The following is a 27,140-nucleotide window of genomic DNA, read 5'->3' as shown; positions in this document are numbered from 1 at the left end:
GTTAATCCTATTTTTAGAATGGAAATCATTAAGTTTATAATAATAAGCAACGGATTTAATCTTTGAGCAGATTGATTCGATATTTTTACTTCGAACTACTAACAATGGATCATGTCAAAGCAGATGGTAAAGTGGCTATTCACGGTATTGTTGAGGATTGAAGATAAAAGCAAGCAATAAAATATTGTTAAGAATGGTATCGATAGATTTGGGACTTTTAAGGATCATACAAAATTTATTTGCATGCATTTGGGTGTCCCAAAATTAACGCAAGATTTGAATTAAATAGAAAACGCCGTTTTAAGTCTTTTGATAGTTATATTTTTATTGACTCGTAAAGTACATAGGATAATATTATGTATGGAATAACACATCGGACAAATGGCCTCCACGGCTTTGCATGCACATGCGCACTCTTTTGTTGAAATTTTCCATGACCATTCTGCATAAATGTGGCTGAATTTCCTCCTTTAATGCATGGGTGGTTGCGGGCTTGTTGACATAGACTTGTGATTTCAAATAACCCCATAAAAAGAAGTCTAATGGTGTTAAATCACACGATCTAGGAGGCCAATTTTGATCACCGAAACGAGATAGTACACGACCTGGAAATGTCTCATGCAGTAATTGAATTGTTTCACGGGTTGTATGAGATGTCTTGTTGAAACCACATATTGGACACATCAATATCATCCAATTTTGGCAGAAAGAACTGTGTAATCATGTCGCGATATCGAGCACCAGTAACAGTCACTGCTTAACCAGCATCATTTTCAAAAAAATATGGCCCAATTATGCCTCCAGCCCAAAATCCACACCATACAGTCACGCGTTGTGGATGCATTTGTTTTTCGACAGTCACATGTGGGTTCTCCGAACCCCAAATGCGGCAATTTCGGCGATTGACAAAGCCATCAAGATGAAAATGTGCTTCATCGCTTAGGATGATTTTGCTCGAAAAATCAAGGTCCATTTGTTGATGTTCAATAATCCATTCAACGAACTCTCTTCTCTGTCCATGGTCATTAGGCTTCAATTGTTGTGTTAATTGAATTTTGTAAGCATGAAGACACAGATTTTTGGTGAGTATACGCTGTAGAGAGGTTTTTGAAATTTGCAATTCTTGTCCACGACGTCGAATTGAGGTTCCTGGATTGTCAGCAACACTCTCACGCACTGCTTCGACATTCACATTTAAACGGCTTGTTTTTGGACGACCAGTGTGTTTGGCGTCTCCAACGAATCCAGTCTCCATGAATTTTTCAATTAATCTCTTCACAGTTGACGAAGTTAAAACACTATTCCGGCATATTTTGTATGAAATTTTCGAACTGCAGCCGCCACGCTTTCACTATTTTTGAAATATTCTTTAATAATGAAGACACGTTGTTCTATCGTGTAACGCTCCATTTTTAATAACCCTATACTGTTACCTGACAAATTGCTTTTTTTCAGGGTAGCCAACACTTCACTGCATAAATGGCGGCAAATTCAAATCTTGTGTTAATTTTGGGACACCCTTTATATGGCAAATCAACTTAAATGTACTTACTCGCCTCTTTGAAATCATGTAGACGAAACTAAACTTTCACTCTGGAGTAAAAAACACAACTTTCATCGTGGTATTCATTTTTGTGTCGTTGGAAAATAAAGTTTTGTGATTCTAACAAATTGATTTTGTAAGTCAATCGGTAATGTATTATGATGTATTTAATAAGCCCAGTAATATAAATTTAAAGAAATAGATAATAAAGTAAACTATTTAATCTGTTTACTCTCCTATTTGGCCAACAGAGAGTTTAAACAAAACATTAATGCAAGATCCCACCTTTAAACAAGCTGAATAAAAAATACAAGCATACTTTAGTTATTATATATGTAGTTAGTTACTTTGTGGTTTATTTTTATTTATACAAAAAGTGATTGCAAATTAGGTACGATATAATACATCAATACATTCGGTTGAACCACAAACATTTACATTCTTTTGCTTTGTTTCAACTTAAATCAAACTTTATTTTGTCAAATAGTATTTTTTTTTGATGATAAGCATCCAATTATCTATTTATAAGATTCCCATTGAACATCGTTGTAAACAACAACAACGAAAAGCAATTATCAAAATATATTATAATGAAAACACAAAAAAAAATAACACACAAAATATTCATGACATAGGTATATAAGAGAATATGCCTCAACATAGAAAGAAAGAATAATAAACCAAAATAAAATCTATGGAATGTGTTCATAGTTAAAACTCAGTTCCACAGTTGGAGCACCTTTTGTTCTTCATGGCTAAGCAACACAAAATGCCAACAGGGAAGAAGAATATCGCACAAAATAAACCCAAACAAGAATAGGAATCTTCAAGATAACCAATGCGACAACTTGGACATCCTCCGATAACAGCAATTTGTGGCGGCACTGCTACAGTCACAGTTGGAGTAATACCTATTGCTCCGTATGATGGAACATATCCGGGAAGTGGTTGTCCCACTGGCGGTGGAGCCGTTGCCTGTTGATATGTTCCCGATAATGGTGGATACATTATACCTTATTCGTGAAGAAATAATAAATAATCAGTGTCAAAGTTTCAATTGTGGGTTCTTTGTTACTTACCAACTGTGGGAGGATGAGCTGATACGGGTGAGTTGATAACTTCCGTATAAGTCGGAGGATTGTCATTCATGATCTTTGACATGGTTTTGGAGAAATCTGTGGGAATAAAGGTTTTTGTAAATAAATATTCATGCAATTATTATCCCTTAAATTGTTAAAAAATGACTCACTTGTTTGATTTTGTTCTGTTTTCTTCTTGTCTGTTTTGTACTCTTAGTGCACTTGTTTGTTTTCTACTAAATTTTATAATTTAATTTTTTATTGCATGTTTTTTTTTTGTTTTGTTAATGCAAGGCGGCAGAATCAGCTGACAAATGAAGGCATTCAGCACTTATGTGAAAGATTTTGTACCTTTTTAAATGTATGAGATTTTTCTTTGGTCAATTTAGAAATTTTGATGAATGATTTTACTATGGTACAAATGTCAAAACTGACAGGATACATATACAGCCTCATCAGATCCTCTAATCAGTATATTATTTATATTGAGTTGGTACAAGTATCTAGGCTTTTTGATAGAGTTGCCGAAATTCCGTCAAAATTTATATTTTCAAGAAAAATAATATTGAATCAATGTTCTGCACCCACATTTTTGACAAGTTATACAATAAACACGTTGATAAAATACCGGTACACGTGAATTTTGAATTTCTGCACACATTGCAATGAGAAGAAAATATTGAGTCTGTGAAAATATTACACATTCATGTAGTTCTGCTAAAGAAAGAATCTCTCTACTTAACAGTAAAACCAAAATATTAATGAAGGAAAAAATAAGTTCTATTCGTGATTTGGGAAGTTATTCTACAAAAGTAAAGAGTGAAGCATTTTGAATGAATTTTCGGTCTAAATTTAAAAAGAAATGAAAGCTCTTGGGGTTAGTTTGTTTATGGATGTCTAAGTTATTTACAAAACTTTAAGAGATCCCGTTTAAATAGCGTTAATTATTTAGAAGCAGCTGATCAGAATTATGTATAATTAATATCTCGAACTACAAATTAAATCATTAAAAAGACGATTAACAAGCGCATTCGAAAATATAGGAGCTGAAAATATTATGCATCAAAGATGGCCTTCAGTTAACACACTAACTCAAAATTAGTAGCATAGTATACATTCAGAAAATATCCATTGCAGAATTGTACACACGAATTTTAATGTATTTTTGATGGAATACATGTGGATGAGTAGAAGGTATAGTGAAGCCCATAACAGCTGCTATATAAATCATTTTAACTTATTTTAGTTAGGGCCTTAATATTTTTATAAGTTAAATATTAGCCGCGTTTTATTATCACCATGATCTGATCCGGATCTACATGCATTACAAATGAAATGACGGTGGGTTGTATGTAACACTTTTAAGAATTTTGTATGATTTTCTCTCGAAATTCTTGGAAGTGTTACATACAAACCACTGTCATTTCAAAACTACTCTCTTTATTGAGATGGTTTAGACGGTTCTGAGTTCTAATTTATGTCACCTAAGTGTTTCTTACAACCATTTTTAATTTAAAGGATGATTTCAAAAAAATCCCATGTAAAAGCATTTTCAACATTTTTTGATTTTTGTGATTTGCACATTTTCAGAAGTTGTGGAGCTACAACTGGAACTTGAATCATCATCGAAAAGATTTAATAGGGATAAAATAGAATTGTTTGATTCTTCGCTTTCATCACTTTAAAAAAAAAACTGCAAATTATAAAAGTTTTTAATAGAGAAAAGAAATAAAAATTAAAATGAATACTTCGATCAACCACAGCAGCTTCCATTTTGGGTATTTGTTTATATTTTTTTTGCTTCGAAATGTCACTTTTGAAAGAACGAATTTGACACTGCTACCAAACTTTAAATAATAAAAAATATGATGATCCAATGCTGTTTTATTATCATGATCTAATCCGGATCAGATCACGGTGATAATAAAACGCGACTATAATTAGCATAAAAACTATGGTTTTGGATAAAAACTTACATCTAACTTTATCTCCGTTTTCACCTTGACTATTTCTTATGATTAAAATTCAGAAGAAAAAGTTTAATCTTTTTCGAATCAACAACTTCCGAATTGCAAGAAAAAAAAAACAAAGTTGTTATAAAATGTCGAAAAGATTATCACCATGTGAACTTCCTCAACATAAAAATAAAGTAACCGCTCCGTTCACGTTCATTTAAAAGTGCTGCCAATCTACATACCCATCGACTTATGTCAGATTTTTATTGTTTTTGTTTGTCATCAACTTCCCAGGAATCATAAGCACCAGCTAGCCAGCTCGTCTTCCCTGAAAACAGAAAAAATCCATTCTCTGTACTTTCCAATTTTTTTCTATTGCAATATTTCTATTTCTCCAATACGGAATTCTCAAAATAACTTTCAATTAATTCCTTAAACATGGCGAAAATGGCTTTTCAACACCAGGCCGGTACGGCAATGGAATGTTTGAGTGTAAGTTTGTGTACAACTCGGTTCAGACTTTCTTCCAGAAAAAAGGCGAGCTCCGCCCAGCTATAAAGAAGAGAGTGTGATTTTAGGAAGTTACACTATTTTGATAAAATTTTCATTCAACAGATTCCAATTACATTACACAAGGAAGTCGACTATGACCAAGAAGGTCGTGAAATTCTTAAATGTGGCTTTAAAATAGGTGGTGGCATAGATCAGGACTACAAGAAAAGTCCACAGGGCTATACTGATTATGTGAGTTTTTTTTTAACTTTTCTCGAAAACATTTGTACATTTGGAAATACAATTTATTACAGGGCATATATGTAACCGAAGTGCACGAGGGCAGTCCAGCGGCACGCGCTGGTCTCCGAATCCATGACAAAATTCTCCAGTGCAATGGCTATGACTTTACCATGGTCACGCACAAAAAAGCAGTCAGTTACATTCGCAAAAACCCAGTCCTAAACATGCTTGTCGCCCGAAAGGGTGTCACATCAACGTAATCACTCAAATTCACGCATTTTAAACACATTCCACTTAGGTTGAGACGGGCGACCAACAAGAAAAAAAAAGATGATTTATGATGCTTCGCATATCCCATTCACCAGTAATTTAACACCAACATTACTCAATGTATCTTTAACTATATTTCTCACGCTTTGGCATAAACTAATTCTCTCTGTAGACAAATTTGTTTATCACATCTACACAAAGGTTGTTACTTATTATTTCATTTCCCTTGTATGACACTCATTATGAATCTTTTTTCATTCACGTCTTTTTACTTGTTTATTTTTGTAATGAGTAAGAAATCTAACAATTTTATTGACCCAATGTTTTATACAAAAAAAGATAAATTTAATTAAAAAACTGCCAAATTCTCATAACAATCAAATTATGTTTAAGTAAAAAAAAGAAAACAAAAAATATATAATTATTTTAAGCGTAAACAAAATAAATTAATGAAAATATACAATAAATAAAATGAAAGCTTTTTATACACACACAACAACAAAACATTCTTAACGTAATAATTATTGAATATATAGTATTTCAGATTTCTTTTTTATTTTATTAATTACTTAAGATGCAAATAAAATTGTTTTAACAAAAAATAAAAAAAAAAAAATACAATGAATACCACAAAGGATCATTCCAAATATATTTCATAGTTTTTTTTTGTTTTTGTGATAAGAAATAAATACATTATTTTGTTTGTTACTTTTACATGACATCTTTTAAATAAATGTTTGTATTAAAATAAAAATATGCCTTTTAAATGTTTATGCATAAATTCGGAGAACCTAAACACGTAGAGAAGAAGTCTGGGTATTATTTTACTCGGTGTTCTACTCGCTGCAGCTTAAGTATATGTTGTCCGGCTGCAAGAACAGCAGCGCTTTAACTCCTCCTGGAGCATAGGGCAACCACAAGATTCACCGCAACTTGAGACCGAGCCTTCTTCAAAACTGATGACCACCAAGTTGTCTTTGGTCTTCCAACGCGTCTATTACCCTGGGGATTCAATTGGACGGATTGTTTTGCTATATTGTAGTCAGGTTTTCTCAGTGTATGGCCTATCCAACGCCATTTCCGTTGCATGATGTCTACGTCCAATTTTTTCTGTCCGGTCTTATTCCACAGCTCAACGTTAGGTATGGTTTGCGGTCACCGGATCTTCAAAACAGAACACAGACAACGGTTAACGAAGGCTTGTAGGCTCAAGATGTTGGCAGAGCACTTCCATGTTTCAAAAGCATAAAACAGCACTGATTTGACGTTGGATTCGAACAGTTTCATCTTGGTGCGCAGCGATATTTTGCTAGAGTTCCACACAGGAGAAAGGATTCCAAATGCACTACGGGCTTTGTTTATTCTACTGTTAACATCCAGATCTGTTCCGCCATCGAGAGCTATAAAACTTCCCATATAATAAACCTGCTCGACCTCCTTTATGGTCCTCTGCCTTAGAATAACTTGTGTGCTTTGGCCCGTGGTCATTACTTTGGTCTTATTTGTGTTAATCCTTAAGCCAGCCACCTCTCACACACACATCTGATTTAAGCCTGCCTTGCTGTTTGCCATGAGACATATATCGTCAGAATAATCTATGTGGCTAAGCTGGTCAAACAGACTCCATTGGATACCGTATCTTGTAACGAACCCACTTGAGTGTAAACCTCTCCTTTCCTTACTACCATTTGAACCTCGGGCTACAGGCTCCCGGGGCTGATCCTGGCAGCAGAAAGGAGAGGGTGTCTAGGTCACGGTAGCTTGACATGCTTGCATGAGCACGAACTAGCTCGGCGATGGGGGGGTTCTTGCTAACGCAGCACTGGACGGGGTTACGACTTCATGCCATCTGTAACAAAATTAAGAAAAAAATGGGAATCCCAACTGTCCATGGGTTAGGGTAGAGTGATCCCTATAGAGGGGGAGGGTCGTTGATGGATGATCAGATGGTTGTTCGAGTATGATTGGCAAGGTGTTGATGTGGTCGACGCACGATCGGCCACTGCGAAACCCCGCTTGGTGCCTATTGAGGGTAGACTCGATCCTGGACTTAATCCTGTCGAGAATAATAGTTGCCATTAACTTCTGAAAAACTGACAGAACTGTGATACCGAGCCAGTTATTACAATTTTTGAGGTTTTCTTTGGTAACTTTACAATAACTCCATCCTTCCAGTCCCTTGGGTAAGTTTCACTCTCCTAGACACCCTGCACGAGTTTAAGCAAAATACAGGAAGCTGCCTCAGGGTCTGCTTTTAGGAATTCTGCGGGAATACCATTAAGTCCAGCTGCTTTGTTTTTCTTAAGAAGATGTATCGCATTACTTATCTCTTCACTTGTGGGGGATACTGCATGTTCCGCATTTTCCCCAAGTTTGTCCGCCCTTGCCCTCTTGTCACGTCTCACACACCGCTGCGCTGTCTTATGAGATGTCCGCTGAGCATCACTTTCTGAATTGATTCTAATTTTAAGTGTTCTTCGACATGCAGGTTAAGTGGGGCTTTGAAAAGTTTAGCCATTGAGATAGTAGGTTGACAATATTTGGTTTTATTTGCTAAATTTAAAGTCCTATCAAAATATTTTGCGGTACATAGACCGTTGTTTAGTTCTGTCTAAAAATTACAAAAGAGTTTATAATGGGCAGGTTCAGACAACATTAGGGACTTCATTTGCTGTCAACTGCATTCTCTGAACGTATATCTTGATCAAGGCTAGTTAGTTTTTCAACTGTCATGATCTTCAAACTTGGAACTTTACTTCACTAATTGTACATTATTGTCTACTAAACCCTCCTCAGGCAAGCTTCAAATTCATCAGGATTTATATTTTGTATTGTAAAGAAATATTACTTATTCCTCTTCCAATTTGACAAGGAACCCTTTTACACAAAAGATTAAATGCAATTGTGCAGAAAATAAATAGTTCATGGAGTAATAAAGTTCAGCTTTCAGTTGAATTAAAAATGATCATCAATTGTGACATAAGTTCACTTGACTTGATAGTTAGGGAGATTGTTCTTGACTAACTTTCCAGTCAACTTTCCAATAAAGTTGCCTTAGTTGGAAGGCAATTTTTGGCAGCTGCCCAATCAGATACTAGAAACTTGCCTTACTTTGAAGTCCCTTTGTCGACTGAACATGCCCATTGAATAGCGAATCAAATGCTCGACGTGAAGTCTAAAAGAAAGTGGTTGCTCTTTTGTCCTCTATCCCTCGCTTTCCTAAACGTTACCTTTAATTTCTTAAGTTCAAATGGTCGTTGACTATGAGTGTCAACGAAATGGTACACTCTCGGGCGGATACGCACTTATACAATTGTTCAATGTTTTTAGGGGTTTTACTGAATTGGTACATACTTATCATTTATATTTCTTTTAAACAATACTTTGTGGCTAGAACTCTAGACTTAATAAATCAAATAAATAAATCAGTCTCAGTTTGAATCAAAATTAACTAACACTCAAAATTTAAAAAAAATATGTTCTTTCGCTCCTTAAAAACTTCAAGGCTCAACTGGTGTATGATAATCAAACGTCTCAAATCGTAAGTCCTAAAGTATATTAAACTAAAATTGACACCAAACTTATGACCATTTTTTAGAAACAAATTCCAAATAGATCCCAAGGTTTTGGAACAACTAGATGAAGGCTACGCAAAACTCAAGTCATCGAATTCAAAGTCATTACTTAAAAAACATTTAACTCCGGAAATTTTTAAAGCTTTGCGAACAAAAACAACCAAAAGTTCAACCCTCTTGGACTGCATTCAATCTGGTCTGGTAAACCATGACTCTCTGTGTGGTGTTTATGCTCCAGATGCTGAAGCCTATAAAGTATTTTCTGCCCTATTCGATCCAATAATCGAGGAATACCATTGTGGATTTAAGAAAACAGATAAGCATCCTTGTTCGAATTTCGGAAATCCATGTGTTTTCGGTGATCTTGATCCGTTTAAGAATTACATTGCCTCAACTCGTATACGATGCGCACGATCTATCAAAGGTTATCCATTCCTTCCGCGTATGTCAAAACAAGATTACGATGATGTCGAGGATATAATCCATTGCACTCTATCTGGCATGGATATGGAGTATAAGGGTGTAGTACATTATTTGTATGGCATGAAAAAATCCATTCGAAGTAAACTTACCAAGGATCATCTGTTGTATAAGCCTGATGATCGTTTCTTGAAAGCAGCCAATGGTTGTCGCTTTTATCCAACCGGTCGTAGTCTCTATCATAATTTTGATAAAACATTTCTAGTATGGCCCAATGAGAAGGATCATCTTCGTATGATATCGATGCAAAGGGGTGGGAATTTAACAGAAGTGTTCAGTCGATTGGTAAGAGCCCTCAATGCTATGGAGGGTAAAATTCCTTTTGAACACGACTATCATTTGGGTTATTTGACCTTTTGTCCAACTGATCTGGGTTCAACAATTCGTGCCTCAGTACATATACGATTACCAAAATTGTCCTCTAATAAGAAGAAACTTGAAGAAATCGTCAAAAAGTACAAGTTACAGATACGAGGAACTAATGGAGAGCATACCGATGTAGAAGATGGTATTTATGATATATCAAATAAACGACGACTTGGCCTAACTGAATATCAAATTGTGAGAGGATTCGGTAAAGCAATCTCAGAGATCATAAGGCAAGAGAAAGCTGCAAAGGGGAACACGATCAGCGAACGTAAAACTAGCGACAAAAAAGTTCAAATAAAAAAGGGGAACAAACAAAAATCATAAAATTTAAGCTTACAAATAAAATAAAATAAAAAAAGAGCAAATGAGACAAAGTTTAATTCTCACATTTTACATTGATTCCATTTTTGAAATCCTTATTTTTTTAAATCTATATCAAAAAATACTACTTTATCCATGTTCCAGAAATTTACAAAGTTCACTGCGGGGTAATTCTAGTTTTAATTTCAAGGTTTTCTAATGTTTATTGTTTTGCAACATAATCCCTTGATATTTAAAGGTTTATATTTGCGTTCGTTAGCTTTTTCATAAAGTTAGCTAAGGAAGAGACATTTTAAAGCAATCGGCTAAGGTGATAATTGACTATTATTGGGCAGGTTCAGACGACATAAGGGACTTAAAAGTTAGGCAAGTTTTTAATATCTGATTGGCCAGCTGCCAAAAAATTACCTCCCAATTAAGACAATTTTAATGGAAAGTTGACAGGAAAGAAAGTCAAGAAAAATATCTTTTAAGTCAAGTCTTCTTCTATCAAACTGACAGTTGATCTTGTTTTTTCATTCAACTGAAATCTAAACTTTATTTTTGTATGATTTATTTATTTTCTGCACAGTTTCATTTAATGTTTTGTTTAAAAGGTTTCCTTGACAATTTGCAAAAGAAACACAAATCGTGATAGACTGAGGAGTGTTGTGTAGACAATCATTTGTTCGGTACTTTTTGTACTACGAACATAAAGTAAAGGTTTGCGAAGTTAAGTTCTTAATTCGAAATTGATGACACTTGAAAAACCAACTAGTTGCTTTGGTCAACATTTACTTTCAAGGAATGAAGTAGACTGCCAATGAAGTCAAATGGCTGAATCACGCTTCAGCTTCGGCTTCGCCTGACGTTTACGAGTTCAGCCATAGGAATTCAATGCATGCTATCACAATGTAGCTTCGACCTCACGTTTTGTTTGACAATCGTAAGGAAAAGAATGTAATGTAACGTAATGTGACTCCAAACGGAAGCTTTAGTTCAATTTTCTGAACATTTGCTTTGTCTGACAGCTCATCAGCAGTAAAAAAATGTCAACAAACAAAATATTTGCTCTTTGGAGGGATGAAATAATAGAAATGTCATTCAAAGCAACCTCGAAGCGGGCCTAACGTAACGGAGACGAAGCCGAAGCTGAAGCGTGTATGTGTTTCAGCCATTATGTTGCCTGAACCTGCCCATTTTTTTGATAATCAAATTGAAAGATGATTCAACTCAATTCAATTCGATTGAACAATTTCAGATTCAAATTGTCAAAATTCGTTGTTGAATTGGTGAAATTTTAAATTGATTCTTATAAAATATCTAAATAAAAGTATCAAATTGCCTGTTTGTGAATAAAATTCTTACTTTGCTTGCTTTTTTCGAATGTCGTAAGCTTTGTCGGTCACATTAATGCTTTTTTTTTAAGAAACAAAGTGAGCTAAGAAATTTTTCTATTCGTTTATGCAAGCTTCTGGTAGCTCTATGCGGAATAAACATGTTTGTTTGAAAATGATTATCACATTTTTTGTGACAGCTTTTTAGGTATCAATTTGACTATCACCTTACGTAGATCAAATTCGATCACTTTGATTGTCATATATCAACAATCACCTTATAGCCGATTCCACCCAGGAAAGACCACAGTCGATCACTTTACGGCAGATCCTGGAAAAAACCCAAGAACACCAAATCTACACCCACCATCTTTTCATCGATTTCAAGGCCGCATATGACAGCATCTACAGGGACGAGCTGTATAGAGCCTCGTCCGTTTGTGCCATAAAGGCTGGAAACAAATTAGCAGAACTTTTCGATATCAAAAAAGGTTTTAGACAAGATGATATGCTGTCATGCGATTTTTTTAACATCGTACTTGAAAGAATAGTGCAGAGCTCACACGTCAACACTAGATGCACTATCTTTCAAAAGTCTGTCCAATTACTAGCATATGATGATGATATTGACATAATCGGAAAAATTTAAGCATCTTGCACATGAGCTAGAAACTGAAAACTGCGAACTGTGGATGTTCCCACATTTTGACTTTTCTTTTACATGAGCTTTATTTCTATTCGCAGACAGCGACGAATTGTCAATTCATAATTACCCTTTTTCACACACAAAACAAGAATGGTATCATTTTGAGGTTAAGTTAAGCACGAACAATTTATTCGTTGCAGTGTGGATGGTATGTGGAACGCGATTAGAGTTTGACAGTTCGTAGCACCACACTGCAATTCGTTACTACCAAATTATTTTTACAAAATTGTCTTGTTTTAGAGAACAAAATGCAAATTTTACTACCCTAACATACATACATAACTGCCAATTGGTTTCTTATAATTTAAATGTGTTTTTGTTTGAAATTGATTTTTTGAAATGTATAAATCACGTTTGTTTGTCCATTCGTTGTTCGTTCTCATGTGCAAGGCCCTTTAGCGTGATGTCAATAGGGCTTTTGTGAGTATTGAGGCAAAAGCGCCAAAAATGGGTTTAACGGTTAATGAGGGCAAAACAAATTACATGATGTCGGTCAAAACGTCACCATCGACAGACGTAACTTTGAGGTAGTCAAGGATTTCGTCTACCTAGGCTCCGCTGTAAACGCAGAAAACAACACCAGCGCTGATATCAAACGAAGAATAACTATTGCTAACCGCTGTTTCTTTGGGCTAAAAAAGCAATTGAGTGGCAAAGCCCTCACTCTAAGGACCAAAGTGTCGCTTGATAAGACCCTCATCATCCCCGTCCTGCTATACGGTGCAGAAGCATAGACTAAGACAAAAGCACCTTGGGTTGTTTCGTGAGAATAGTTCTTCGTGTGATCTACGGTCTCATATGCATAGAAGGGGAGTGGAGGAGAAGATGGCTGTAGGGGCTGTACATCGACGTAGACTTAGCCAGAAGGGTAAAAGTCTAACGACTAAGATGACTGGGTCGCGTAGAGCGCATGAAAACCAATGCTCCAGCCCGGAAATGCTCCGAGTCCACACCCACAGGACAGCGCAGTAGAGAAAGACCGCGGATCAGGTGGCACGCACAAGTCAAAAGTGACCTCATCCAACCTGGAGCGTGAAACTGGAGACATCTAGCTAGGGACCGAGCAAGATAGAGAAGTTTGTTGGGTAAGGCCCTAGTTCACACAGGACTGTAGCGCCACCTTAAGTAAGTAAGCAAGACTTTACTTGATAATTACAGAGTTTTGTCTTGTCTCACTTTCAAGCAAGCTTTCTATTAAAGTTGACTCAATTGGAAATCATTTTTTTGGCACCTGGCCAATCAGATATCAGAAGCTTAACTTTCAAATCAATTATGTTGAATGAACCTGCCTAATGACACCTTGACAGATATCGAATGCCAGTGATTCCAACTCCAAAACCTGAAACTAATAACCTGTCACTCGTTGAAAGTTACCTCACCCAGCTTGGAGCACGAAACTGGAGACATCTAGCTAGGGACTGAGCTAGATGGGGAAGTTTGTTGGGTTAGGCCCTAGTTCACACAGGACTGTAGCGCCACCTTAAGTAAGTAAGTAAGTATATAAATTACTTAAGTCATAAAAATGAATGAAAACAACTCTATTTTTTCAAGTGTAAATTCAAATTTGTTTCTTTATTAAGTCTTCATTAATCCAAAGCTTTAGCACATAGTTTATTTTTGTTTTTTTTTTTAATAAAAACTTATTATTTCTAAAGGCTAAAGGTCTTATATTTGACTAGAAAAAAAACTTACTATAATTTAATAATGGCATTTTTAAATAATTTTATATTTGAGTGTTATGTTTAGTTTTCTCTAAGTAAGTGATAAAGTGTTAAAATTAATATATATATTTTTTAGATACTTTTTACAAATTATAACAAAAAAGAAAAGAAAATAAACAATTAAGATTTGTATTTAACAAAAGGCTTGGCAATAAATGTATGCTCTTTTTATATTACGTTTAAATAGTTAGGAATGAATTCAAGTGGATAAGAGCTTTTTTTAAATAACAGTTTTTTTTGTATTTATTTAATATATAATATGTATGTATGTAGGATATCAAAACAATTTTAAGTTTTTATAATATAATGCTTGGTAGGTAGGTAGGTACACGATTTTGTCTAGAAAATGTCTTACGCACTATGTGTTTTTTTTTCTCTTATTTTTTTTTATTATATCGTTTGTTTTCTTTTCTTCTTTATAATGTGAAATATACAAAAGCTAAGATTACAACAGTAAAATATGAAAGTATTTTCTTTAAAAAAAACCTTTTATTATATTATAATTATTATATTTAACTATATAACAATTAATATTTAGTGTTAGAGATAACGAATTAAAATTGTACTAATTAAAATTAAAACGTAATTTATTATTTGACTAGTGGCATCGCCGCACAGCACAATGGCACTTTCCTGTAAGTAATATATTTGATTTAATTTTATTTTTCAAAAAATTATTTAAATTTTGATTATTATTACATTCATATGTTTATTAATACAACTGCCTGGTCGAATTCTCGAAAGAGGACGATTTCGTTTATAGCAAGCCAGGCTGAAATTTGCATCGTAATCGTATTGAACTTCAATTGGATCAACTGTAAGGCGAAATGCTGATTCCTTCGGACACAAAACATCTAGTACGAGTAGAATCAAATTACTCGCCGGTATCGGAAGTACGACAAATGGCCGTTCACATCCATGTGCTGTCATATTGTATACAACATTTTCTTTATCATTATATAGGGTATACAAATGACGTCTATGATCGCATGACTTAAGTCGCGTCCGACGTAATGTAACCCTAGACTCCCACTCTTTGTTAGGAACGATATATTCTGTAACATTTTCATCGAAATAATGTTCCATAACATTGGCGGCAACAGTATGAAATTGCACAATATACCACAGCAATGTATGGATCAGCCATTTTGCGAGGCGTAAAATATGTGTCATTGGCTATAAAACAAAAATTATGTACAAAAGTCTTATGAGAAACAATAAAGGAAAAAAATACCGAAAACAAATGACTCGAAGAATTATTATCTCCAGTGAATTCAAAACACACAGCTTGATAATCAAAAATAACGACTTCTTTATAAACTCGTTCTTCAATTAGACGACGCATAAGGGCGCCATTAACTTCTCCAAAGAATTTTCCAGTCTCTCCTTTCCTTGGAGAAATAACCACATAGCCATTATTGTCCAAGAGGAAACAATCAATTTCCTCAGATGTGCATGTTTTTGCACAATCGGGACACTAAAACATACAAAATATGGTATAATATTCAAAATTAAAGACATTTATATAATTACAGTGCCAGTTATATTTTTGAATAGTGTAAATAGAGCCTTGTGTTGGAATTGGAATCCAACAACTGCTGCTGGTGCACTTTTGCCACCTTCTGTGTGGAAAATAGCATGACTAGCGGTTACTATAATTTCAGCACTTGTTTCTAAAAAGCAACATAATAAATAATCTGATAAATGCAAACATAAGTAATGAAAATAAAAAACCTCCGCTATCAAAAGGAACTGAGTAAACAAAACTCTCTTCCCGTATAAAATGTTGCTCCACTGCACGTTTGTACCAGACTTCATCTATAGCTCGCCGATTGTTGTCTCCAAATCGTTCTCTGAAATAATTTTTCCAAAAAGCAGAACATATAAAAAATCCACATTCAAACACGGCCTTAAATTGTAAATTTGAATTTTTTCAGTTTAAATGTAACTTACCCTGAATGCGCTTCTTCCGTTATATTCGAGTGGAACTCCTGCCATCTTGTCAATCCACTATGAGTTGCCAAAAATGCAACAGTGATGCCAAAGCGCTGTTTGAATTCATTCCTAGATTAAAATTATAGTTCGTTTTATTAAATTGTGTAAAATACATTGTATTTAAAATTCACTGTATAAAAACACTAAAAAGATTATAGTACAATATGAACACATAGTATAATGTTTATTTTTTTTAGAAGAAGTGAAATATTTGTTCAAAATACACTGATATTACAATCCCGATGTATTTATTACCTTGGCAACGCACCCATTAAAACCGCAAATGGGCTTGAACTTTTCCATTTAAAATTGTGCAAAATAGTATTTTTGTTTGTATGTTTTTAACAACACACAAATTGTGCAAAATATGGTGATTTAAAAATAAATTAAAGAAGTAAAAAAGTACAAATGGAGGAAAGAAATTCAAAATGAAGAAATAAAATGAAAAAAAAGTAAGAAAATCCTGTTATGATTCTTTGTTCTAGTACAATTTGGTTAACGGTATAAAGTGCAGTTATTATATAGAAGTGTTAATTAGTAAATTAAACTGCCAATCAATATTGTATATTAAAATAAAAATATCCTTATTCTTGCTTACCCTTTGGTATCGTCCTTTGAATTAAAACTTGTATTTTTTGAAAACCATTCAGTTACACGAGCATCGAACACCAAAGACTGCATTAAACTGCGATCACCTAAAATTTTATTTAAAATCTATTTAGTATTGAAATAAAAATGTTTATTTAAGCAACGGTATAGTAGGTATATAATATGAGATTAGTGAGTTTTTTGCATATGGTGCAGGATCAACAAATCATCACCCATCTTGTTTTTGCAAAAAACACAAGACGATAACGGTGCAGGTGCCAACTTTCATGCAGTTTTTCAGCTTTTATACAGGTGCTTCATTATACAAAACGGATATTCTCATATATTTATTTATTATTCGATGAAATTCCGTGTGCAATTCCTCAGCTAACAATTTGATTTGATATTTTATTTTTTTTGTTTGTTTTTGTTGATTATATTTAATGCGTGTATTTACATAAACGTTTAAAACGGTATCGTGCGTATGATTTAAAAAAAATATATTAATATTATGAGTGTGAAATGTGTTTTGTATATTTTGTTAATGGTTATTTTGTAATTGAGTATAATTTGCTTAAAAAGTGCGAAACATAGAATTATTCTACTTGTTTATGTTTTGAACAGGTGTAAATATTTAGTATATTAACGGGTTGAAGTGTCTTGAAAGAGGAAAGTAATAAAGAAATCATACAAAAAGAAATATATAAAAGAACAAAGAAAGACAAAATATTTTTAAATAAATTGGCAGTTGTAGTATAAAATTAAGGCAACTATCATTAATAATGTGTAATTCCCCTTATGTTTAGGTTTCAGAGTTTCGTAGCTAGATGTCGCACGCTGAGCGCGAAACTCTGAAACCTGAGACATAGAAGCGAGACAAAAGGTTGTTTGGCTCGCTCTCATAAAAATTTGTATTCTAACGGCTATTCTATTCAACGGACGCGCCCAAGCCAGTCGAATTAGATTTGTAGTCTTTAAATAAGAGTTATATTTTAATAAAGAAATTATATACCACAACGTCAGATGTGGGGTAATACACCAAAAGAAAACTAAATTATTGTGTATATTACCTCTTTTTGCGGATTTAAAGCCAGCTATGACAAAACTCAACAAAGCACAATTGGTTGAAGCACTTCAGAGCGCTGGAGTAGATGTGCCAGACACGGCTTCTCTAGCTCAACTTCGGGCATTGTATGAAAGTACAGTTACAGTGGCACCCCAACAACCTTCTGGTGAGTTAACTGAGAAAACTCCACCTTCTGCTGAGCTAACCGAGGAAACTCCACCTTCTGCATCTCCGAATGGAGAGAATACTTCCGAAACACTGACCGCTTCTGATAACAGGCACAGTAATACAGCTTCTGATGTCCAAGACTTGGAAGAAGAACAAGAGCTGGCCAGACTTGAGCGTCGGAAAAAAATCCTTGAGCTAAGGAAAGAATTGGACCAGATGGAAGCGCCCACAACATCTTCGGTTGCACCATGGCGTGCAGTGGACTTCTCAGACATCGAAAATGCTGTTCCTGCATTCAACGGTGACGATCCATACAGCATCACTAAATGGATAGTTGACTACGAAGATGTGACCGACTCGCTGGGATGCGATGACCGATGCAAGTACTTGTCTGCACGCCGTCTCATGCAGGGAACTGCGAAAATGCTGTTACGCACGGTCTACGTTGACAACTGGGATTCTTTGAAGCAAATACTTATCAAAGAATTCGACCATAAGATGAGCAGACAGCAGGTCTATCGTCAACTGAGTGAGAGAGTACGTCGTCAGGGCGAGCCACTTCTTCGATATGTCATATGTATGCAAGAACTTGGGTCACATGCTGAAATCGATGAGGCAGAGTTGATCGAATTCATTATCGATGGTTTGAGGGATTCACCAGCAAATGTCTCTATTCTTTTTGCCGCCAAAACTATAGTAGAGCTCAAAAACCTCTTGCCACGATACGAAAAAAGAAGAGTTCCGAGGACTATGGTTGCTAGGGCAACAACTTCTGGAGGAAATATGGTTCCCTCAACTTCAGCATCAAACAACGAGCAGTCCAAGAGATGTTTTAATTGCTCAAAGTATGGGCACATCGCAGCAAAATGTCCAAAGGAGCAACGACCAGCTGGATCCTGTTTCAAATGTGCTGACGAGGGGCACACTTACAAAAACTGCCCTTATATTGTGAAGACCAGAGTTGGAGCCGTGAACCGGGATGCCCTACATGATGACACCAAGGAGCTGACTCAGAGTTTGGATGCTGTTCAGATGGTGAGTGTCGCCTTTATGACAAATAAGAATAAGTGCACAAAATTTATCGATTGTTGTTCTCTTTTGGATACCGGTAGTCCGATTAGTTTCATACGAAAGTCTGTTCTGCCTGAAGAAATTAACGTTCAAGAATCATTAACGTATTCAAGATTTAAAGGATTAGGAAACATTAAACTCTTTACGTACGGTACGATTAATTGTTATATTAATATAAAAGATAATTTAAATCTTGTTTCCCTTATGGTTATTCCAGATGAAGTAACTCCTATACCTTTACTTATTGGTCGTGATCTCCTTGAAATCTTTAATATAAAACTTAACATGAACTGTAATAAAGTTAATATAACTTCTGAGCAGTGTCAAAATGAAATTTGTTCGAATAAAGTTTTTCTTTCTAACCAATTGTATATGTGCACTTATTCTGATGAAAAAACCGAACCTTCAGAGTGTAGTCATTATAAGAACAACATAAATGATGTTTTTGGGAGCAGCGTATTAGCCGGTGAATTAAAGATACAACCTAAAGAACTTAGTGATTGCTTCAAAGACAAGTTGAATACATTTGATCATGATCGGATTAAGCTTAAAGACGATCTTGATGTGAAGAGAGAATACAATAATGTTGAGGTAGATAGTGATTTATTTGGCTGCCATGCTTTTGAGATTATATGGGATAGAAAAGATTATATAGATATTGATTCAAATCTTAGTTTAGACATTTCAAAAACTATTAAAAATATAGTATCTCAAAATTATTTGAATTTTGATAAAACTATGGTTTCACCAAAGGATTTTGAGATGCACATTAGACTTACATCTGATATTCCTGTTTGTTTTGCTCCGCGAAGGCTATCAGTCTCAGAAAAAGGTACTGTGAGTGAAATAATAAAAGACCTATTGGAAAAACGAATTATTCAGCCAAGTAGTTCTCCGTATGCTGCACCAATAGTTTTAGTTAAGAAAAAATCTGGTGAAACCAGAATGTGTATAGACTATCGAGCATTGAACAAACGTACAGTAAGAGATCCTCATCCAATACCATTGATAGACGATTGCATTGAATACCTGGAGGGGAAGAAGGTTATGACCTTATTAGACCTTAAGAGTGGGTTTTACCAGGTAAAGGTAGCAGCAGATTCAACACAATTAACATCTTTCGTAACCCCGAACGGTCAATGGGAATTTCTTAAAATGCCTTTCGGCCTTAAGAATGCGCCCAGTGTTTTTCAGAGATTCATAATTCAAATTTTTCGTGAATTTATAGACAGAGGAGATATAGTTGTCTACCTAGATGATATATTAATTGCTAGTAAAACTATTACTGAACATTTTGAGATACTTACTAAAATTTTATGTTGTGTAGCGAAGAATGGGTTGGAGCTCAACTTGTCAAAATGTCGCTTTGCATATTCGAAACTTGATTACTTAGGGTTTAAAGTAACGGAACATGGCATCCAACCTAGTGATTCCCATATTCGAGCGATTGCTCAATATCCTGTGCCTAAAGACAGAAAGAAATTGCATTCATTTTTAGGACTTTGTTCATACTTTCGCAGGTTTGTCGAATCCTTTTCAAGAATAGCAAGACCTCTTTATAATTTATTAAAAGCTGAAACTCCTTTTAGATTTACTTCCGAATGCGAAGATGTTTTTCAGACTTTAAAGGAACGGTTAACATCTCCACCTGTATTGGCAATCTATAGTCCAAGGAAAGAAACAGAACTGCATTGCGATGCAAGTTCATTAGGGTATGGTGCAGTTCTACTCCAACGACAAGAAGATGATAAATTACATCCGGTAGCATTCTTCTCTAAAAGCACCACTGATCAAGAGGCCAAATACCATAGTTTTGAATTGGAAACTTTAGCCATAATTTCAGCTTTACGTCGGTTCCGTGTTTATTTGCAAGGTATTCCTTTTACAATCGTAACTGATTGCAGTTCTTTAACAATGACACTGAACAAAAAGAATGTTAATCATAGAATTGCTCGATGGGCCTTAGAGCTGGAGGATTATGATTATAAGGTCAAACATCGTAGTGGTGCCAATATGAATCATGTTGATGCCTTAAGCAGATGTAATGTTATATCCGTTATTGACTCTGAGGATGTTGATTTCCAACTCAGAGCAGCCCAAAATCGAGATGTAAAGATTTTGGAAATGAAAAACAAACTATATTTAAAAGATAATAATTCGTTTTTAGTTCAGGATGGTATTGTCTTCAAAAAAAATAAAAATGGTAAACTTCGATTCTATGTCCCATCTGAAATGGAAACTAATGTTATAAGAATGATCCATGAGAAAATTGGGCATTTAGGTGTAACAAAAAGCTCTGATCAAATTGGCCGTCACTATTGGTTTCCGAATGTTCAGGAAAAAGTTGAAAAATACATTAAAAATTGTATCCGTTGCATAATGCACTCAGCACCAGTTCGATCTAATATACGCAATTTGTTCAATATTCCTAAGGAGCCCATTCCATTCCATACAATACACTTGGATCATCTTGGTCCTCTCCCTTCAATAAAGTCAAAGAGAAAACATATATTAGTGGTAATAGATGCATTTACAAAGTTCACTAAATTATACCCAGTTGTATCTACAAGCTCAAAAGAAGTATGTGCAGCACTAAGAAAATATTTTGAGTATTACAGTAGGCCATCAAGAGTAATTACTGATAGGGGAACCTGCTTTACATCACTAGAGTTTAGTTCATTTGTTATAGACCAGAATATAGATCATGTTAAGGTGGCAGTTCATTCGCCACAGGCCAATGGTCAAGTAGAGCGAGTCAATAGGGTATTAACTGGCATGCTTGCTAAGCTTTCGGAACCAATCGAGCACTCAGATTGGGTTGTTACTTTAACACAAATAGAATTCGGACTAAATAACACTATACATCGCGCTATTCAAAATACACCAAGTCAATTGTTATTTGGTATTAACCAAAGGGGAGTAGTAATCGACAAATTAACAGAATTTCTTGATGATAAACAATTAAGTCAACTGGAAAGAAATCTTGAATTGTCAAGAGAAAAGGCTTCAGAAGCAATCACTAAGATTCAGGAATATAATATTAAATATTTTAATGAGCATAATAACCCGGCACGTATATACGATGAGGGTGATTATGTAGTAATAAAAAATGTAGATACAACAACCGGTGTAAATAAGAAATTGGTTCCAAAGTTCAGAGGCCCATACGTTGTTTACAAAATTCTACCTAATGATAGATACGTAATACGCGATATCGAAGGTTGTCAAATCACACAGCTGCCATATGATGGCATTGTCGAGTCTCGAAATATTCGACTTTGGAAGAATCGAGACTCTGAAGGTTCGGTTGATTAAGGGCGACACCTACCATCTCATGATTATAACTTAAGACTTGTTTGTTTAATTTAATCGTGGGCGATCAAATTGTCAGATTGGCCGAGTTGTAGTATAAAATTAAGGCAACTATCATTAATAATGTGTAATTCCCCTTATGTTTAGGTTTCAGAGTTTCGTAGCTAGATGTCGCACGCTGAGCGCGAAACTCTGAAACCTGAGACATAGAAGCGAGACAAAAGGTTGTTTGGCTCGCTCTCATAAAAATTTGTATTCTAACGGCTATTCTATTCAACGGACGCGCCCAAGCCAGTCGAATTAGATTTGTAGTCTTTAAATAAGAGTTATATTTTAATAAAGAAATTATATACCACACAGTTTTTATTTTTGTTGATAAATATGCATCAACAATGAGATTATCTTTATCAGATGACATGTTAAGCTCCCTCCGCACTAGGTAACTAAAAGATTTCCAGTGCAGCGCTATACTCTTTTAGCGGGAAAGACGGAAAGGATTAAATGTGAACAAAATAAATATCAGAGGCTTAGCAATTTCACTTTCTGCAATAAAATATAAAAAAACCTATGGGTAACTTGTTTTTTATTCGTAAAAAAGTTACACGAAATAAGGTAAATTAAAGTTAGACATGCTAAACTGGGAGAGCAAGGTAAAGTTGCTTTAATTTTCTCTGAGTGGGGAGCAACTTAAGTTCTTCGCTGCTGCCGGCAATTTAATTTCTGGCCTTAAGAATAAAAAATGAAAACACCAAAAAAAGTCTATAAAAAAAAACTAAGTACTTTTAACGAGGACTTTATTTAAATCGTTTTTGTTTAGCAAAGTCTTGGAATAAATTTAATTCAATTGTTATTCCATTCCTTCAAGTGACTTAAACAAGACCCACATATTCACAGCCTTTAACAGGTCTTTCAAATTCAGATAGATACACGCCTATTTAGCTGGTCATACATGACCGAGCCAATTAGCTCCGAAACATTTGGACCTGGTCCAAATCTGCATAGCATACATAACCAAACCACAGCCATTTTGATAGATTGATTATTTTTATTTCATTTTTGACCGGCTCGATTCCATTTGACCCTGTAGTTTACAGCCAGCTTAAAGCTTAATTCATTTAGTGTTTTAATTACAGTCGTGGTCATTCAATTAAACCACAAACGAAGGCATCCTATTCTCTTCAATAAAGATTTTCTGTATTTTTTAACGATGTCTGTTTTTTTTTAACGATTAACAACTAACATTATCTCAATATGAAAACCGTATGTCACCCAAGGTTTAAATATGTTTTGCTTTTAAGCAAATCGCTTTATTTGTCGTTAAGTCGCAGTGTAGGTGGTCACATAATTAAGCCATTGCAGTTTTATATTATTCCAGCTAGATATTTTATCAAAGTGTATTAAAACTGTTTTATTATTAAGGAAATGTATTATTGAAAATTAAAATATTTAATTGATAACAGTTATGGGAAAAAATAAAACCTCTACTCCATGTGGAAGAAAAATTATTGTCAAATGCTTCAAAAAGTACAAAAATGTTATGAAAGTAAGCAAAACTAGGTTTTGCTAGATGTAAAGTTAGGAAGGCAGTTCAATATTTAAAAAAAACACCAAACCTTTGAGAACCTTCCTCGAAAAAGCCACGAAAAACGACTCCGGCTGAGGACAGAACATTAGTTAGGCTTTCTAAAGTGGATCCATTTTTAGGAGGAGAACTATGCTGTACAATTATCAGCAAGAAAGATACGAAGGCGACTTCAAGAAAAAACTTTGAATAAACTAATGGCTAGACGTAAGCATAACCTGTCATTGTTTGACGTTAAAAACGTTTATAAAAGTCCAAATTTTTGGAATTTAGTTGTGTGGAGGGACGAATCCAAGTTCAACGTTATATTCAACCCGAAATACACAAAAAAACTGTTGAGGGTTTTCCGTTATGGTTTGGGGATGTTTTACATCCCCAGGAGTTGGTCCATTGGTGGTGAAATATGACAGGAGAAATGTACAAGGACATTTTGTACAGTCATTTAAATAGGGATTATGCTGACAATTTACCGTTAGCCTGGATATTTCAACAGGACAACGACCATGGTTTGAATCAAATTTAATCCAAGTCCTGGAGTGGCCTGCTCAAAGCAGCAGGTTTGGGGATGTTTTACATCCCCAGGAGTTGGTCCATTGGTGGTGAAATATGACAGGAGAAATGTACAAGGACATTTTGTACAGTCATTTAAATAGGGATTATGCTGACAATTTACCGTTAGCCTGGATATTTCAACAGGACAACGACCATGGTTTGAATCAAATTTAATCCAAGTCCTGGAGTGGCCTGCTCAAAGCCCGGATCTGAAGCATAAAAAAAGCAGTTGCGGCTAGAAAACCTACGAACCTTCTCTTTGGAACATTGTTAAAGAAGAGTGGTCGAAAATAACTCCTGCTCAGTGTTCATTGCTTGTACATAGGTACAATGCAAAAAAGATGAACAGAAGTAATGAAGCAGAAGGATATTCAACTAAATACTAGCTGCACAGAAAGTAAAAAAGTTGCCGTCAATAAGGTTAATTATTTATAAACGTACTTCATAAAATAAATAATTTATTGCAGATGGCTTAGTTACATGTCCACTTCCAAAATCCATTAAAACAACATATCATAACTTTAAAAAGTTTGTCAAAGATATTTTTTAATAACAAAATATCATCTGATCTTCTAGATACTAAATGAATATTTTGCACAAATAAATTTATTTATCATTGTGTTAAGTTTCTTCATATTTAACGAAATCTTTTACTATACATTAATGGCTTAATTGTATCACCACGACTGTGTGTGTAAATGGGGTTTTCCATTTGTAAATTCAAATTTCAATACAAAATATTGATTTTTGTGTGGCAAATCGATGTTTGTGTAATCAAACCTGCTGTTCCTTAAAAGTCAAACGATAAACTGAAACAGACTATTTTAAATAAAAGCATAATCAATTCATTTAAAATATCATAAGAAGGTAATCCAAGCATTTTATTTTATTTCATTTAAAAACACTTCAAAAAGACAATCAAGAGATGAGAAAATTGCATTTAATGATATACCATGAATACTTGTTTTCAAACTATTCGGTAAATATTTTTTAAACAATAGATTAAAATGCATAACTCGTTTTTTACATCACTTAGCTTCGAAAGCAAATAATTTCTTGATCGATAATTTGCTTTATTTAGCTGACAATAGATTCAAATAGATGACATTTGAATGCAGAGCTGGATTTAGGGGAGAGCAACCGGGCGAAAGCCACGGGTCCTCTACAAACGGGGGCCCCCACAATAGAGGCTTGAAAACATTTTTGTTTCAAATTCCAACTAATAAACACTAGTAAACATCTTTTCCTTTGATATCTATTTTTTTTATTTTTAAGGAATTCTGATAGAGAAATTATCGGAAAAGAAAAGCGGCCAGTTTTTAGTCTTGAAAAAGTTCAGCGGCACTCGTTGATCTTGTAGAGCTGAAGCTACGACGGCTATTCGGAGATCGAAAAAGCTCTAACCAGCATATCATCTTCTATTGAACGTGAGAGGTCTCGAAACCGCTTTGTTTGCAAGTTTTTGGAATGATATCTTGGAGCGATTCAACACTACAAACAAGATGTTGCAAAACCCGAAAATGATTCTTGAATCGGCAATGCGTGCACTAGGATCATTGAAATCATTCGTGGAATCCAAACGAAATGATTTTGATAAATACAAGGAAGCAGCCAAAAAAATATCCCATACCAATGAATAATATGTACAATTACGCACCCGCACCGGAACAAGAAATGTGAGGTTGAATTCGCTCGATAATGAGTTTGTCTTACTGAAAGATTGCATGCCATTTAAGCTCTACGTTCGAGATTTGGATTCCTGATTCACATCGAGGAGATGGATGCTAAAAATTTGCACGCTGAAACAAAGGCATTGGTGAAAGTTTATCCGGATGATTTAGAGCCTAGTCTTAGTAATGAGTTGCTTCAATTTGTGTCTTTGATTGACTCATACAAAAAGGAAAAGGACTATGGAACAGATCATTCACCGGAACTATTTTACAATCAAATTATCGAAAATCAAAATTTCAGACCAACATTCCCAAACCTCGAAATTCCATTGAGAATGTATTTGCTTCTGATGGTAACAAATTGCTCTGCAGAGCGCTCATTTTCAAAAATAAAAATTATAAATCAGCATAAATCAAATAGATATCATCAACTATTTTTCGGCGAAAAAAGCTCAAAAGATTAAGTTCGTTAATCCTAAAATTTAGTTTTAGATAATTCTTTTTTCCGTTCGTATTTATATGGGTTAGTTCAATACTAAAGGAAGATACTTGGTTTCACAGTAAATTATATATTGAAAAACTCGAGTGAAAAAATTGTTTACTTTATTTTGAAAATATTTTGGGGAAAGGGGCCTCTGCTTCTTTACTGGCCCGAGGCCTCTGGACCTCTAAATCGGGCCCTGTCTGAATAATTTTACCGAATCATCAAAACAAAGTTTGACAGTTTTGATATCATGTTTTCCCAAGGAGTTCATAGATTTGATGTCCCTGTCAAATGTGTTTTCAAATTTGGTTTCACCTGAATAAAACTTACGGATAAACCCCAGTTGTGCTTTGATTACAATTTTTATAAATGAATTAAACTAGACAAGTCGCAAGACAAGTTGACAGATAAAATTTGTATTGCAAATTTTGAACTTAAAACTGATGGATTTAGTAAATATAAGATCAATGGATTTATTTTACCAATAGAAAACCCCCTTAGTCTTGTTTTTATTTTGTTTTTAATTGGATTTATTTGATTTGACTATTTATGTCATTTGGGATAAAAAAACATACACATTTT

The 27,140-nt window shown here is 34.7% G+C and overlaps 4 protein-coding genes and 1 long non-coding RNA gene across 9 annotated transcripts in view; 2 read left to right on the top strand and 3 right to left on the bottom strand.

The window, feature by feature from the left end:
- Positions 1-1,875: 1,875 nt before the first annotated feature.
- LOC129945704 (brain protein I3) lies at positions 1,876-2,936 on the bottom strand. Its single transcript, XM_056055567.1, has 3 exons — positions 2,793-2,936; positions 2,623-2,718; positions 1,876-2,556 (listed from the first exon to the last, which is right to left on the bottom strand). Exons 2-3 carry the CDS (start codon positions 2,702-2,704, stop codon positions 2,255-2,257), a joined length of 384 nt encoding a protein of 127 aa, XP_055911542.1. The 5' UTR covers positions 2,705-2,718; positions 2,793-2,936; the 3' UTR covers positions 1,876-2,254.
- Positions 2,937-4,864: 1,928 nt separating this feature from the next.
- On the top strand, positions 4,865-5,713 carry LOC129945965 (tax1-binding protein 3 homolog). The gene is made up of 3 exons (XM_056055962.1): positions 4,865-5,069; positions 5,193-5,321; positions 5,384-5,713. The coding sequence occupies exons 1-3, from the start codon at positions 5,016-5,018 to the stop codon at positions 5,570-5,572; spliced, it is 372 nt and encodes a 123-aa protein (XP_055911937.1). The 5' UTR covers positions 4,865-5,015; the 3' UTR covers positions 5,573-5,713.
- A 3,265-nt stretch (positions 5,714-8,978) lies between these two features.
- LOC129947969 (arginine kinase 1-like) lies at positions 8,979-10,399 on the top strand. The gene is made up of 2 exons (XM_056058758.1): positions 8,979-9,123; positions 9,181-10,399. The coding sequence occupies exons 1-2, from the start codon at positions 9,059-9,061 to the stop codon at positions 10,328-10,330; spliced, it is 1,215 nt and encodes a 404-aa protein (XP_055914733.1). The 5' UTR covers positions 8,979-9,058; the 3' UTR covers positions 10,331-10,399.
- A 3,497-nt stretch (positions 10,400-13,896) lies between these two features.
- The window catches only part of LOC129944415 (voltage-dependent calcium channel subunit alpha-2/delta-3), a 42,783-nt gene continuing 29,539 nt past the window's right edge, over positions 13,897-27,140 (bottom strand). For all 4 annotated transcript variants that reach the window (XM_056053826.1, XM_056053827.1, XM_056053828.1 and 1 more), the window contains 7 exons: positions 16,664-16,760; positions 16,024-16,134; positions 15,805-15,923; positions 15,604-15,743; positions 15,305-15,547; positions 14,770-15,246; positions 13,897-14,703 (listed from right to left, as the gene is read on the bottom strand). In XM_056053826.1, coding sequence (XP_055909801.1) covers positions 14,611-14,703; positions 14,770-15,246; positions 15,305-15,547; positions 15,604-15,743; positions 15,805-15,923; positions 16,024-16,134; positions 16,664-16,760 — 1,280 coding nt within the window. In that variant the 3' untranslated portion in view covers positions 13,897-14,610. The remainder of the gene's footprint in view (positions 14,704-14,769; positions 15,247-15,304; positions 15,548-15,603; positions 15,744-15,804; positions 15,924-16,023; positions 16,135-16,663; positions 16,761-27,140) is intronic.
- Positions 17,715-22,610, bottom strand: LOC129944416 (uncharacterized). 2 transcript variants are annotated; one of them, XR_008781431.1, is made up of 3 exons: positions 21,512-22,610; positions 20,039-21,440; positions 17,715-19,987 (listed from the first exon to the last, which is right to left on the bottom strand). It is a non-coding gene; the product is annotated as an uncharacterized LOC129944416 (long non-coding RNA). The 2 variants fall into 2 exon arrangements; XR_008781430.1 differs by having other exon boundaries at positions 17,715-20,209; positions 20,266-21,440; positions 21,512-22,609.

The sequence above is a fragment of the Eupeodes corollae genome, chromosome 2 (genome assembly GCF_945859685.1).
Source record: "Eupeodes corollae chromosome 2, idEupCoro1.1, whole genome shotgun sequence".
NCBI lineage: Eukaryota > Metazoa > Arthropoda > Insecta > Diptera > Syrphidae > Eupeodes > Eupeodes corollae.
Note: the sequence above shows the minus strand (reverse complement) of the source record. Positions and strands in the feature narration are given on the sequence as shown.